Source organism: Gymnoscopelus microlampas, assembly GCF_963454915.1.
Source record: "Gymnoscopelus microlampas genome assembly, chromosome: 8".
NCBI lineage: Eukaryota > Metazoa > Chordata > Actinopteri > Myctophiformes > Myctophidae > Gymnoscopelus > Gymnoscopelus microlampas.
The window spans coordinates 38,413,524-38,427,452 of NC_139945.1; the positions used below are offsets into that span (position 1 = coordinate 38,413,524).

General features: G+C 46.6%; 1 protein-coding gene across 1 annotated transcript in view; it reads left to right on the plus strand.

The window, feature by feature from the left end:
- dchs1a (dachsous cadherin-related 1a) overlaps window positions 1-13,929 on the plus strand; it is a 111,500-nt gene that overhangs the window by 85,662 nt on the left and 11,909 nt on the right. Inside the window, exons 4-12 of the mRNA XM_084064827.1 lie at window positions 36-267; window positions 1,794-2,030; window positions 2,623-3,654; window positions 4,436-4,623; window positions 5,489-5,585; window positions 5,729-5,886; window positions 7,471-8,317; window positions 10,564-10,803; window positions 13,698-13,823. Coding sequence (XP_083920953.1) covers window positions 36-267; window positions 1,794-2,030; window positions 2,623-3,654; window positions 4,436-4,623; window positions 5,489-5,585; window positions 5,729-5,886; window positions 7,471-8,317; window positions 10,564-10,803; window positions 13,698-13,823 — 3,157 coding nt within the window. The remainder of the gene's footprint in view (window positions 1-35; window positions 268-1,793; window positions 2,031-2,622; window positions 3,655-4,435; window positions 4,624-5,488; window positions 5,586-5,728; window positions 5,887-7,470; window positions 8,318-10,563; window positions 10,804-13,697; window positions 13,824-13,929) is intronic.

Here is a 13,929-nt window from a genome sequence, read left to right on the forward strand (position 1 = left end):
CAATATAACAAAAGAGCTTTTTGTTTGGTTTTCAGGGTGGACTGAACTCGGTGGCCTACGTGAAGGTAGACCTGGTCGACATCAATGACAACCGGCCCACCTTCTACCCTGTGAGCTACGCCGTGAGTTTGAGCACACAGAGCGCACCTGGGACCTCGGTGGTCAGGGTGATGGCTTCTGACCCCGATGCAGGGGTGAATGGCAGAGTTACGTACCGAACAGTACCTGGAGGGGCCTCGCCGTATTTCACTCTCAACAAAGACACAGGTTGGTCAGATGTTCTCACCTAAAGTGCAACATAATGCTCTATAGTATACCATGGGTTCCCAAACAGTGGGTCGGGACCCATTTGTGGGTTGCGGATCCATTTTTGTGGGTCGCGAGTGAATCTCCCTTTATTCTTTTGTTTCCTAAATGTTGTCATTAATTATTAAGTGTGCCTGCCATGCCAATGGCAAAACACTTATTGGAATCCGCCATACTTCTTTAATATTTATGTATTCTTCCTGCGAATTTCGGCACGTAATGTCGCCCTCATGGTTGACAAAACCCCCGCAATATATATATCAAAACGTGTGGCTCGGCCAGAACAAGTGGGATATTCAATTTCTTGCCATTACGTGTTACCACGGTGACGTAATACGCAAGAAACTACGCCAAAAACGCCATTGACTTTCAATGGGCCCAAACAGAACCCCTTGACCTTCTTCCCAGGGGGCCCCAGTTAAATGATTGGTGACTCTGAGAGTGGATGTTCCTAACAAGGGTTCACCTGTCCCAGTGGTTATCAAAATGTGGTTCAGGGACACCCAGGGGTCCTTGAGGGATTTCCAGGGGGTCCATCAGTGGTTTTCAAAGTGCCCCCAAAATAATTTGGGGGCCCCCAGTTTGGGAACCACTGCTCTATACAGTGCTACATACAACATAATGCTCTATATACAGTGCTACACACATCTTTAAAGTACAAAATAATGCTTTTTACAATACTACACTCATCTTTAAAGTACGACATGATGATCTACATGCAACTGGGGGAACTGGCGGCCTGGTGTCCAAATGTGCCCCCCACCGTCACTTAATGCGGCCTGTGGGTCAATATCCGAATACTGATATATTATTGATTTCAGGCTGTTCCAATTCCAAAACCTGCAAATTTACATGACCCGGCGTTTACTACAGTCATTGTGTTAAATTTGGATTGTTTGTATTGTTGTACAGTATATGTTTTCATGCCCAGTATACCTATTTGTATTTAAGTTCAAACAAGTGAAGTTAATATAGGTATTTCTAATTTACAGTGAACAATAATTGTTAATATCCCTTTATCATTACATTTGTGACAATTATAGGCTATTTGAGTGATGGGGCTTACGGTATACTACTGGTGAGAGTGCAGGTACGCAATCTGGCCACCTGGAGTGAGTGTGGAAATCCATCATTAAAGTTGCCCACCCCTGATCTACACAGTGCTGCTCACATCTTTAAATTACAACACAATGCTCTATAGTCTATACAGTGCCACACAGTACACACATCTTTAAGTGAACTTCCTATTGAGGGGATATACCGTTTAAATTAGGGCTAGACGACATCTACACTGCAAAATACTTCATGTTTTTTTTGTAATGTACATTGTACACTCTCTGAGTTACAATGAATGTATATTAACATTGACTATCTTACTTTTTCTGCATTTTAATCATTACAGCTGTTTAAATGTTGTTCTGTGCTTATTGCTTACCAATGTGTAATGTGAGTCGTGTGAGTATGAGCTCTTATGATTTGTCTTATAGGTGTGATCTCCCTGTCTCGCTCTCTCCACGGCAAGGCCAACTCTGTCATCCCCATGGGGGTCTCAGCCCAGGATGGTGGTGGCCTGGTGGCCTTGGTCAACGCCAGGGTTAATATCAGCGTGGTCGAAGGGCTCGTGGCACCCCCTGTGTTTGAACAGGCACAGTACTACTTCGCTGTGTCAGAAGTGGTCTTGCGCGGGACAGTGGTCGGCATCGTCCAGGCTAGCAGTAAGACTGGTGGGTGGGCTCCGCTCAGACCTGTTTGACAAAAGACCACCTGTCCACACACACAGGCAAATGCAGTACATGCATGTGCACATTGACGTGTGCGCACACACACGCATGCATGCACATGTGCGCTTGCCTACATGCACATGCGCGCGCACACACACACACACACACACACGCACACGCACACGCACACGCACACGCACACGCACACACACACACACACACACACACACACACACACACACACAGACTTCAGTGGTATGACTGAGCACTTTAATATACATTTATAAGTCACATGGGATCACAGGGCAGAATGTGCTGAAAGTTTTTTTTTTCTGTTCCCTGAAACACTTGTACAAATAGGTATCGGGCCACAGTACACAGCACACTCAGAAATCACATCAATCAAAAATTCCATTTCAAAACCTTGTTTATATAATCATTTACCATGGATACTTAGAGCTCTGTTATAGCCTTAACATTTGAAAAATTACCCCTTTTGAGTATACGATAACAAAAGTGCTTTTTGCTTAGACTCCAGGGTTACTCTGACACATCTCTGGCTTTTGTCATCCCTCTGTCTCTCTCTCTTTTCCAGGTCCTTCGAGGGATATCTCCTACACCATCAGCTCTGGCGACCCGTTAGGTTACTTTACTGTGGACCCTGAGACAGGGGCCCTGAGGACCAGCCTGCCCCTGGACCATGAAGCTCAGCCAACGCTAGACCTGGAAGTCCAGGCCCGCAGTGGTAGCCCCCCTGCCTTTGGCCAGACGCGCGTCCACATCACCATTGCGGACGTGAACGACAATGCGCCCGTCTTTCTACCTTCCTCCTCGGAGTCACTGTTGGTGCCGGAACACACCGAGATGGGCACCGTGGTCTACCGCATCCAGGCTGAGGACAGCGACTCGGGAGCCAATGGCCAACTCAGCTTTGACCTGAGCTCCTCCAACGGACCCCAGAGGACCTTCAGCATAGACCGTAGCAGTGGAGAAATCCGACTGGTCGGGAGTCTGTCCTATGAAAGTGTCCCCCGCTATGACCTCCAGGTGACGGCCAAGGATGGCGGGGTGCCCCAGCTCAGTGCCACCTTCATGCTAGTGGTTCACGTCCAGGCAGAGAACGACCAGGGACCTGTATTTGATACCCTCACCTACCGAGTGGAGCTAAAGGAAGGCATCCCCCTCAATACACACTTCCTGCAAGTCAGGGCTCTGAGCCGAGAGACCCCAAGCTCAGGTTCCTCCTCCAGTCCACTAGCCTATCATTTGCGTCCAGATGGAGATGCTGCAGGGTTTGGTATCATGGCAGACAGCGGCTGGCTGTTTGTAAAGAGTGCCTTGGATAGAGAAGTAAAGGACATGTATCTGCTAACAGTGTTGGCTAGTGCAGGGCATGGGCAGCTGAAAAAGACCGGCAGTGCCACAGTGAGGATATCGGTGACTGATGAGAATGACAACTCTCCTCGACTCACACAGGAAAGGGCTTTCCTGGCTGTGAAGGAAAACCTGCCAGCGGGGACCGGCTTCGGCCGTGTTTCGGCCACAGATCGAGATAGTGGCCCTAACGGGCGCCTCAGCTACCGTCTCCTCCATCCTGACCGCTACTTTCAGATCAACTCCCAAACAGGTAGTTGAAAATGTGATGCACCTTTACCTACTAAGTCACTGCTAAACGTATTTCTTTCCGCATGAAAATTACATTTTCATCAGAATAGCCTCTTTTGATACTTTGTGAAGTACGGTAGCTATCTAAGCAAGCCTCATGGGTCATGCAGGAAACACAAGCTAATTAAGTCATCTGTTCAAAGGGATTTTGTTGAGTCTATTGATGATTTATGGATAGATAGCATTCGAAAAGGTGTGCAGCTTTTAAATGTAAATAACATACATGTTTTATGGAAGTGAATGTGTGAAAAGCCTTGTTAAGTCTTTTCACATGCTGTGGCCATAGGGTCTCAGCCACACTCATTTTGTTTAGGCTTATGCTGAAACGCATTGGTCTAAAAATATTGTTGTTCTACAGTATATACAGTACACTACAAGTGTTGCTGGAGTATTGAGCTCTTTACACTCTGTTCCCTGCTGTTATAAATTTGTCAGCTGATGGTAATACAGAGTTACAGTATGTCTTGCTGGGCACTAATTGGCCTTCTGAGTGTGTTAGCGAGTGGGTGGAGAGACACGGTCTGTTCTGTGATGAGTTCCTGCCTGTGATGTGCATCTTTGCAGTGTCTGCATGTTTGTGTGTACAGTATGTGTCTGTGCATGGGCATGTGTGTATGAATGTGCAGGTTCATGTAGATAATAATGATTAATGATCAAAGCCTGCTGGTCCTTTAATCTCACATCATTATTCCAGCGCTTCCTCTCCCCGTGAAATCCTTCTCATCTCTTCCTTCCCTCCTCAGGTGAAATCAGCACGAGGACAGCTCTGGACAGAGAACAACAGTCCAGCTACCAGCTGGTGGTGGTGGTTCAGGACGGAGGCTCTCCACCTCGTAGTGCTACAGGCACAGTGTTTATCACAGTGCTGGACGATAACGACAACATGCCCTCGTTCACCCACATCCAGCCTGGCAAAACTCTCCTCATGCAGGTGATGCAGCCAGATCAGAAACATAACAGCAGAATAGACACACAACAAATTAACCCATTGAGACCTGAGGCCGATTCTACATGTCTCCTAAATCTCAACAGTATTCTCAAGAACGTATGTTTCTATATCAGTGGTGCTCAATCTTTTTCATGTCAAGAACCCCCAAAATTGTATGTATTTGGCCGCGGACCCCCATCAAAATATTTTGTTCCAAGGACCCCCAGAAGCAAAGATTTGAGTTAAAAATGTTCGCTTTGAACATATATATATTCAAAGATTTGCGCACATTTTCACGATTTTTCAAAAATAGCAGATCTACAAGCTCATAGCGCGGCACTCGGTGCCGCGCTATGAGCTTGTATATCTGCTATTTTTGAATAGCCCAAAGTTTAAAATAATGCTTTTTAGCTCAAATCTAAAAATGACACAGTTCCAGGTCTTAATGGCTTAAGGCTTGTTGCATGACAGCTTAGCTTCAGACAACTTTCAGTTGACAGTACATCGATACGTCCATATTGTTCAGGCGATAGATTATTACCCAGGCATTCCTCTCTGCCTGATGTTATCCAACCACAGGCTGATTCAGCAATGCTGAGGAGATAACTTGTTCATCACATACCCATAACCTTATCTATTCACAAAGTCAATGAGAAAATGTCATCAACACTTTAACTGGATAAATAGATTAACATTACCGTCACTCAGGAACTGCAAAATGGTAGCCCCACTGTCATTTAATCCCCCTCTCACCCAGAGGAAATAAGGGCTGGGTATGTGATAATACAACACATCATACCACACGGTCATGTGACAAAGTTTCCAGTTGCCTTTGGGCTTTATTGAATACTGTATCTGGTTTTCATAGGTCCAGGAAGGCCAGCCCTCTGGTTTACTACTGGGCACACTACAAGCCAAGGACCCTGATGAGGGGGAGAACGGCACCATATTCTACTCCTTGTCAGGTACCAGTAACCGCAGGGAGAACAAGGGAGGGATTATGTACGCGAGTAGATGACTGATGGGTTTATTGTATGTGCGCATACTTTAGACGAGTGGACGTGTGAGTAATATGGGATTTCAACCTTCCCGTTGTGTCTCCTTATAGGTCCCAGGGCTGAGCGTTTCTCTCTGAACCCAATCACCGGGGAGCTGCGGTCCTCATCGCCTCTGAGCAACTCGGAGAGAGCCGAGTACGCCCTGACCGTAACGGCCACTGACCGAGGCCTGCCTCCTCGCAGCACCTCCTGCTCCGTCAGCATACAGGTCTGTGCTACGCTGGAAGCCGGCCAGAACACACACCACCGAGACTCACCTATTCTGTATCAAAGAATAAGCAGGGCCTCTGGACGTGAAGCGCCTCAAGAGTAGCAGCAGACATATCAGCCTCACTTCTGACAAGCCTCCCTCCCCTCTCCTCCCCTTTCTTCCTCTGTGACTTTTCAAAAAAGGGAAATTTCTATCTGAAATGGAAAAGTAGCCCTGAATCAAATACTCCCAGCTGGCTTGTGATGAGGCCCAGCTGTAGACTCCTCTGATCAAGGTCATAGTCAATGACTTCAACACTTTCAATACGGTAGCCCTTAAAAAAAAGGAAAGAAAAGTAGAAAAAAAGGCAATGATATATGCTCATATAAAACATAGCATTGAAGTTAATTAAGTTAATGTTTAATATACAACAGAAAGGTGACCGGCGAACACGATGGGAGGAACCTGGAAGAAACCCAGACTTCTGGGTTCCAGGAAAATAAAGCACTCTTGTAAAGGTCTCTAGTAAAAGTTCCATTGAGTCTTTTTTTTCTTCTTTTCTCCCCTTCCACGTTCCAGCAAGAAGGAAAGTAATAATTACTAACTGGCTTAAACAGTGTAGCATTGTTTTTGTCCGATAGATTTCACAAAAATGTTTCATCAATTCAGACAGATTCCCCTAATCCACCCCTGACAGGACAAGACTACACCAATTTAACTCTGGAACACTCCGTTTTGCAAATAATGTGGAACCAATTAACGGCTTGTCACGTATTGTTTCATAAGACGCACACAGCTTATTTTATGATAGCTTACTCACTGCGGGTACAGTGGATGCCATCCCGAACATCTCAAACATCCTGTAAGCCTTTAAAAGGCTGTTCCAGCAACAGCTCAAAACACTGGATCAGCGCAGCCTCTCTCCCTCTTCTGTCTTTCACCTCTTTTCCCCTCTCATTCGCTCTCTTTCTCCCACTTTCACTTTATGCGTCCTCCATACCCCTCTGAAAGCGTGAGATGAAAAACGCCATTATTAAAGCAATGTGTCATATGTGCAACTTATGGTGTTCCTTTTCATGCAAGGCAGTGAAGCATTAAAATTGGCGCCTTTGAAGTCACTGTGATTGGTCATCAAGGGCAGTGTAAAACCATGTGCATACGGGACTAGGTGGTAGTGCTAGATTTAAACTCGCTCACCATTTCCTATTCTGATTATGTTACTTTTATCTCTTATTATTTTTCTTGGCAGTGGCAGGCCAATCTGATTAGGTCTGATTAACACTAGCACAGCATGTTACTCAGGTCCATAAAAACCTCTTAAAACTGGATTCTTTCATTCTCAACTCTCACATCGTGGCCAAAATCTGTTCGTGCTTTGCCCAACTCTGTATTTTATTTTTTTAGTATTGGGAATTGTAAAATAGAATTTGCCATCAGGCAAATGTGCCTATTAAATTATATCAGATACGATTGCTGTTCAACCAACAACTTGAACTTCTCTGCCGATTTTCTTAGCAGGATTAGATCATCATGTCAGTTTTGCTCTTTTTCTATGTTTCTATGTACAAATGTTCAAACAAAGATGGTCCCTCTTTGTCACAGGTTCTCAGCTTGAGCAGACCTCCCTCTAAGACCAATTCCGTCTCCATCACCTTCAACTCTGTGGAGGAGGCCAAGCCTGGCTCTGTCATTGGTTCCGTGAGGGTACACGACAGAGAGTTCACAGAGCCAGGGGAGGTCACCTATACAGTGGTTGGCGGCACAGACAAGGATGGAACCTTTGTGTTGGACCGCCTGACGGGAGACCTCTACCTGGCCAGGCCTCTGGACTATGAACGGGACGCGCGATACACCCTGCAGATCGAGGTGGACGATTTCTCCAAGGCCCTTCCCAGCAGCACCCTGGTCCAGCTGGACATCGACGTGGAGGATAGTAATGACCACGCCCCTAAATTCCCAGAAGACCCTGTCACCATTGTCATTCCCGAGAGCATGGAGGCCGGCTCCTCCATCTACACCTTCCAGGCCACGGACAAGGACGGCAGCGGGCCCAACAGTGAACTGACCTACTCCATTCTACACCAGTGGCCCAGCACTCCGGGCCTCCTGAACCTTGACCCCTCTTCTGGCATTCTCTCCTTCGGACAAGAACTGGACCATGAGGTCACTTCCTCCCTCATCCTTGTTGTCCAAGCAACAGACTCGGCGCTGAATGCCAGTCAGAGGCGCCGGGGTTCTGTTACGGCGAGGGTGTATGTTACTGATGAGAATGACAATGCACCAGTGTTTAGCTCTCCCACGGCGGTCAGTGTGATGGAGGACCAGCCAGTGGGGTTCGTGGCGCTGTATGTCATGGCCAGAGATGCTGACCAAGGGGAGAATGCCAGGGTAACCTACAGCATCCAGGCCGGAAATGTCCGGGGGACGTTCAGCCTCAACCCCAACACTGGTAAGTCAAGTCTCTGCGAGTACTCTTGGAGAGGGATACAGACATTTAAGATCTCACTTTTCCTCATGCTGATACAATAAAACCACACACACACTCACTCACGTACGTACACACATGCACGTGTGCAAAGACTTTTAATAGTCCTGTTAGTGTTGAGTTCAATAGAACTCTTGCTTCACCTTTCAGGACTTATTTCTTTCAGAGACCAGACATTGCAGCCTGCCAAAACATGCGTGCGCGCACGCACGCACACACACACACACGCACACACACACACACACACAGACACACAGACACACACACACACACACACACACACACACACACACACACACACACACACACACACACACACACACACACACACACACACACACACACACACACACACACACACACACACACACACACACACACACACACACACACACACACACACACCACACACACACACACACACACACACACACACACACACACACACACACACACACACACACACACACACACACACACACACACACACACACACACACACACACACAGCCCATCATCTGTTATTGTGGATCTATTCCCATGAAAGACCAAAGAACCTCCTGCTCAGGCTTCTGGGAACCATTAGAGAAGGGATCAGTTACGCCTGGTTGTGTGTGTGTGTGTGTGTGTGTGTGTGTGTGTGTGTGTGTGTGTGTGTGTGTGCATGCGCAGTGCGCCTTTATGCACGTGTGCATGTGTGTGTGCATATGCAAGCATGTGAGTTTGTGTACTTGCGTGAGACTCTGTCACTTACTCAACATTGACCTTGGGCTCTTTGGTCCCGTGGGCTTTGTTGTGGTGTTTGAGACACGCGTCGGGTGTGGCTCCACCCTCCCCTGCTGGGATCCCCCCTGGACCGGCAGGGGGATGGAAACAGTCAGGGTCTGTCATGCATGTCACTACTGCTCAGCCCACAGTGCGTGCCCATCTTGAAGTGTTTTTGGCCACACTGGCCATTTGTTAGGACGATGACAGAGTTAATCCTTTGAGCACCTGGTTTGCTCCCGTTCCGGGGTCGGTGATGGGAAGGACCGGCCCCATCTCTTACTCTTACACATTCTATTTTCATTAGTTTGCTATTACTCTCGACCACAATAGAGAAAACCACAGCGCTATTATTAGAGGAACCCCAAAGCTGTTGGATGAGGTACGGTCATCTTTTAAGTGTATGGTGTTATTCACTCGCTATCTGCCTGACACATTCGCATTACTCAATGTCAGCAGTCAGGTCATTCAGTCCACTGAAAGGACAGAGGGAAAAATACATTTGTGATACGATGAATTACTTTCAGCAACAGCCAGTGCTATTCTCAGATTAAAACATCAAATGTTGATGAATGAATTCCCCATATGAGAAAAGAAACAGTTCCACTCATTGTCTGAAATGCGCTCATGAAATTACCTCAGTTAACCCTCAGACTGGAGGGTTGGCACACCAAAACCCACGTACACTTGGAATTGGAAACATCCAAAATAAGAACTTTTTTCTCCCTGTTTCCCACTGTCTTTCTTCTGCCCATATGTTATCAGTGACCAGGCTTATGGCAGGATCACAGAGGAGTCAAACTCGCTGCAAGTATTCCAGCCAGTAACTCCTACCAGATTAAAGGCTTAGGGGCAAGTTATCTCAGAGCTAGCAAGATACAAAGAGAAAACATAGAAAAAGTTAAAACAAAACCAAAACAGCCCCAGTGTCCTGGCCCCTCTTTAACGGTTGCGGCTCATTTTAAAGCATGAAATTGAAATTGAATCAATGCGAGCTCTACCCTCTTAGGGCAGGATAATGAAAAGGCAAGGGTGCCCCTAATTTCTACAGAGCACGGCAGGCCTGGTTGTTGCGTGTCTACAGTGTGTGTTTACTGCCTCTTTTTCGTCGGCTGCGGCATTCTCCAATGGAAAAACTCGTAAACTGTGGCCAGATAGTTGGGCTGTTACAGCAGTGGTGGTAGCACTCAGGTAGGCAATGCTGGTGTAGAGGAACTTAGCTCTGATTTGGTCCTCACACGACATCTTCTCACACTTGCTATTTCTGCTTGTTTTAAAGTGTACTACGGTCACATAACAACATGCAGCCATGGAATGCTCGCTCTGGCCTTTGATATCACACTGTCACAGTTGTCAGCCACTCACACGCTCCCATGAGACATCATAACGCATGCAAAGCCAGAGGATGTCTCTTCATATTTCATCTTTAATTCATCTTTCTCCAGGCTCTCTGTCTATTTTCAAACCTCTGGACCGCGAAGAGCAGGACATCTTTAACCTCACCATAATTGCTGAGGATCATGGGATACCTCAGCTGTCAACCAGTCAGCTGCTATGTGTCCATGTGATTGATGTTAACGACGAGGTGCCCTGGTTTGAGGAGAGCCAGTATGAAGCCCAGATAGCTGAGAATCAGCCACCAGGATCCACTGTGCTGAAGGTGTCTGCCTCCGATCTGGACCAAGGTGAGTCATACTGCACCATGTGCTCTCATACTCACACGGTATGTTCTGTAACTGATGCCCTTTCATACTACTCTACATTTATAATAGGTTAATTCTGTTAATTAATGTGGTATTCGTTGATAACCATCCTGCCGACAACCATCCTATGTGGTATCCTGCCGTCTGCGTCATATGTGGTATCTTAAAACCACAGACTTACAGGTTTTATGCACTATACTAATTGCCAACAACGCCATATTGTAAAGTTAGTTTGATGTTCCAGAGATGTGAATGAATGGTGAAGAATGGATGAGACATCACTCCGTAGTGAGGTTACTTCTTCCAGTTTATTTCATCATAGTACAGACAGAGTACAACAGCTTTCTGTGGAGACCCTGAGGTCCCCACAGGCGGCCCTCCGGCCTGAGACACACACCCCACACAGTCACAAAACACCCCATCTTATAGCATGTGGCCACATACAAAAATCACACCCTGTGTGAAGGAAGCGGTGCCTTTGGGGCGTTCGTCCCTATTGGTGGTCTGAGTCCACTTACCAAATTTGTACTTGGTATCATGCTGCAAACTGGAATAATGGCTGTTTAAAGCCCAGCCAATGGGCAGATAGAGGGGGCGTGGCTTAAGTAATTACAGTTTGTCCCTATTGGTGGTTTTAGTCCATGCACAAAATTTGTACTCCGTAGCATGCTGCGAACGTGAGTTATGGCTGTTTAAAGGCCAGCCAATGGGAAGACAGAGGGGGCGGGGCTTCAGCAATTCATGCTCGTCCCTATTGGTGGTCTAAGTCCACATACCAAATTTGGACTTGGTGGCATGCTGCAAACTGGAGTTATAGCTGTTTTAAATCCCGTGCCCTAAACGGGCGGACGGACATAACATACGCGGGGGGTCCCTGGACCCCGCTTTGATAACTTCAGCAATTCATGCTCATCCCTATTTGTGGTGTAAGTCCACATACCAAATGTGGACTTGGTGGCATGCTGCAAACTGGAGTTATAGCTGTTTTAAATCCTGTGCCCTAAACGGGCGGACGGACAGAACATACGCGGGGGGTCCCTGGACCCCGCTGTGATAACTTCAGAAATTCATGCTCGTCCCTATTGGTGGTGTAAGTCCACAAACCAAATTAGGACTTGGTGGCAGGCTTCAACCTGGAGTTATAGCTGTTTTAAATCCCGTGCCCTAAACGGGCGGACGGACAGAACATACGCGGGGGGTCCCTGGACCCCGCTGTGATAACTTCAGCAATTCATGCTCGTCCCTATTGGTGGTCTAAGTCCACATACCATATTTGGACTTGGTGGCATGTTGCAAACTGGAGTTATAGCTGTGTAAAATCCCGTGCTCATCATCCCGTGCTGATACGGACGGACGGACGGACGGACATACGGACAAAGTCAAGTGTAGAGCGGTTGGCACCGCTAAAAAGAGGAGGTACATTTGAAATGTTAATGTCTGTATCTGGAGAGGTGATTGCATCAGTCTTTGATCCACTTGCTAATCAACAATTCGGGTGTGCCAGGATGGAGACCTTGTGACTCCAGGTTAAACAAAAGGCAATGCTAATTTAGCCTACCCCCACACAGCCAAGCTGGAGCCCACAAATGGTCTGAATCCACTCTTCTGTCTGCAGCCCAAAGTAGACCTGCAATCCTATATTAATTCTAACATATGGAATTGGAAATATACTACATTAATTTTCCTGTGAAAGATGTCAAACTGTTAAACAAAGGTGGGGGTATCGCTGCTTGAGCTGACAAACTCCAGAGACCAGCGTCTTTCGGAAACAGGAATGGGCAACATCTGACAAACGTAAAGTCCTGGAGCAATATTGTATTGGGGGCAAACAAAACCGAGTGACGTTTCGATGCAGAGACGTGATGTGACAGAATACCGTATGTTTAAAATCAATCTTTCATTGCTGGAAAGATATCCAGGGTGCCATCATAGTTTAACCAAAGCCATATATTCTCTTTTTTTCTGACGTCAAACTGTGTCCCTCTCAAAATTAGGATGCCAGTGAGTATCAGCAAGCAATGCTCACAGTTCACTTTTGGTGCCATGTCAGCAAACATGTGCCGCACGCATGTTCACATCACGGACATTAGCAGTTGTTTTTAATTGAAGACTACACAGGAGGGAGGGGGTGGATGAAGGGCACATTCCCTTGGCCTTAGTCAGAAGCACATAAAACAGAAGGATTATAAACTCTCTCTCCAAGAGCAATTAGTGAAGTAAACAGGTGAGGGTGCCAGATTTGCTCTCTCTGTTAGCACGCAATCTGGCATCCAGACACCTGAGGGAGGGCCATCACCACCAACTGCTTAGACAGCAAAAGAAGCTACAAACAAATAAAAAAAAAGGAATACCACTGTGTTTACATGAGAAAAGTAAATAGTGTATTTTCACAAGTATTTACAGCTCTCAGGCATTTTTTCCCCCTAGTCTGTGTGAGGAAACTTGGTCCAGCGTAACAAGGTTTGGAAATGTGATCCAACCTACACATGGTTTAGAGTAAACTATGATGATAGCCTAGGGGTTAGACAAGCCCGCTGGTGACCGGAAAGGTCACTGGCTTGAATCTCTGGAGCGGTTGGGCCGGACTAGCTGGGGAAAGGAAATGCTCCTTCCTCATTTAACAACTACTCTTGAGTTGCCCTTGAGCAAGGCACCTGATCATCAATTTCTCCCGTGGAGCAGCTCAATGGACAAAAGTGAAAGACTGGGCATAAGAAACAGCACTCAGCTATGAATACCTTATGTGTTAAGGGGAAGCAGGGTAATGCTGTAAAATATGACCTCATTCCACTTTCCCTGGATGATTAACAGTTAAAATGGTTAATTTGATTCATCTTTTAAATAAGAACTTTGCTTTTCCCCCCCCTTTTTTCTAGGGACCAATGGTCAGGTGACATATGGAGATATCTCAGGGGAAGGCTTTACCATCAACCCAGTCACAGGTGTCATAACAACCACTAACGCCCTGGACAGGGAAGTACAGGAGTACCACACAGTGACAGGTACTGTCCCCTGCTATCACTAGAACACTGTTATCATTAATTAAACACATAAGCTGGCAATGACTGAAAATAGACATGCACTGTCTTTCTGTACCTACAGTATTTA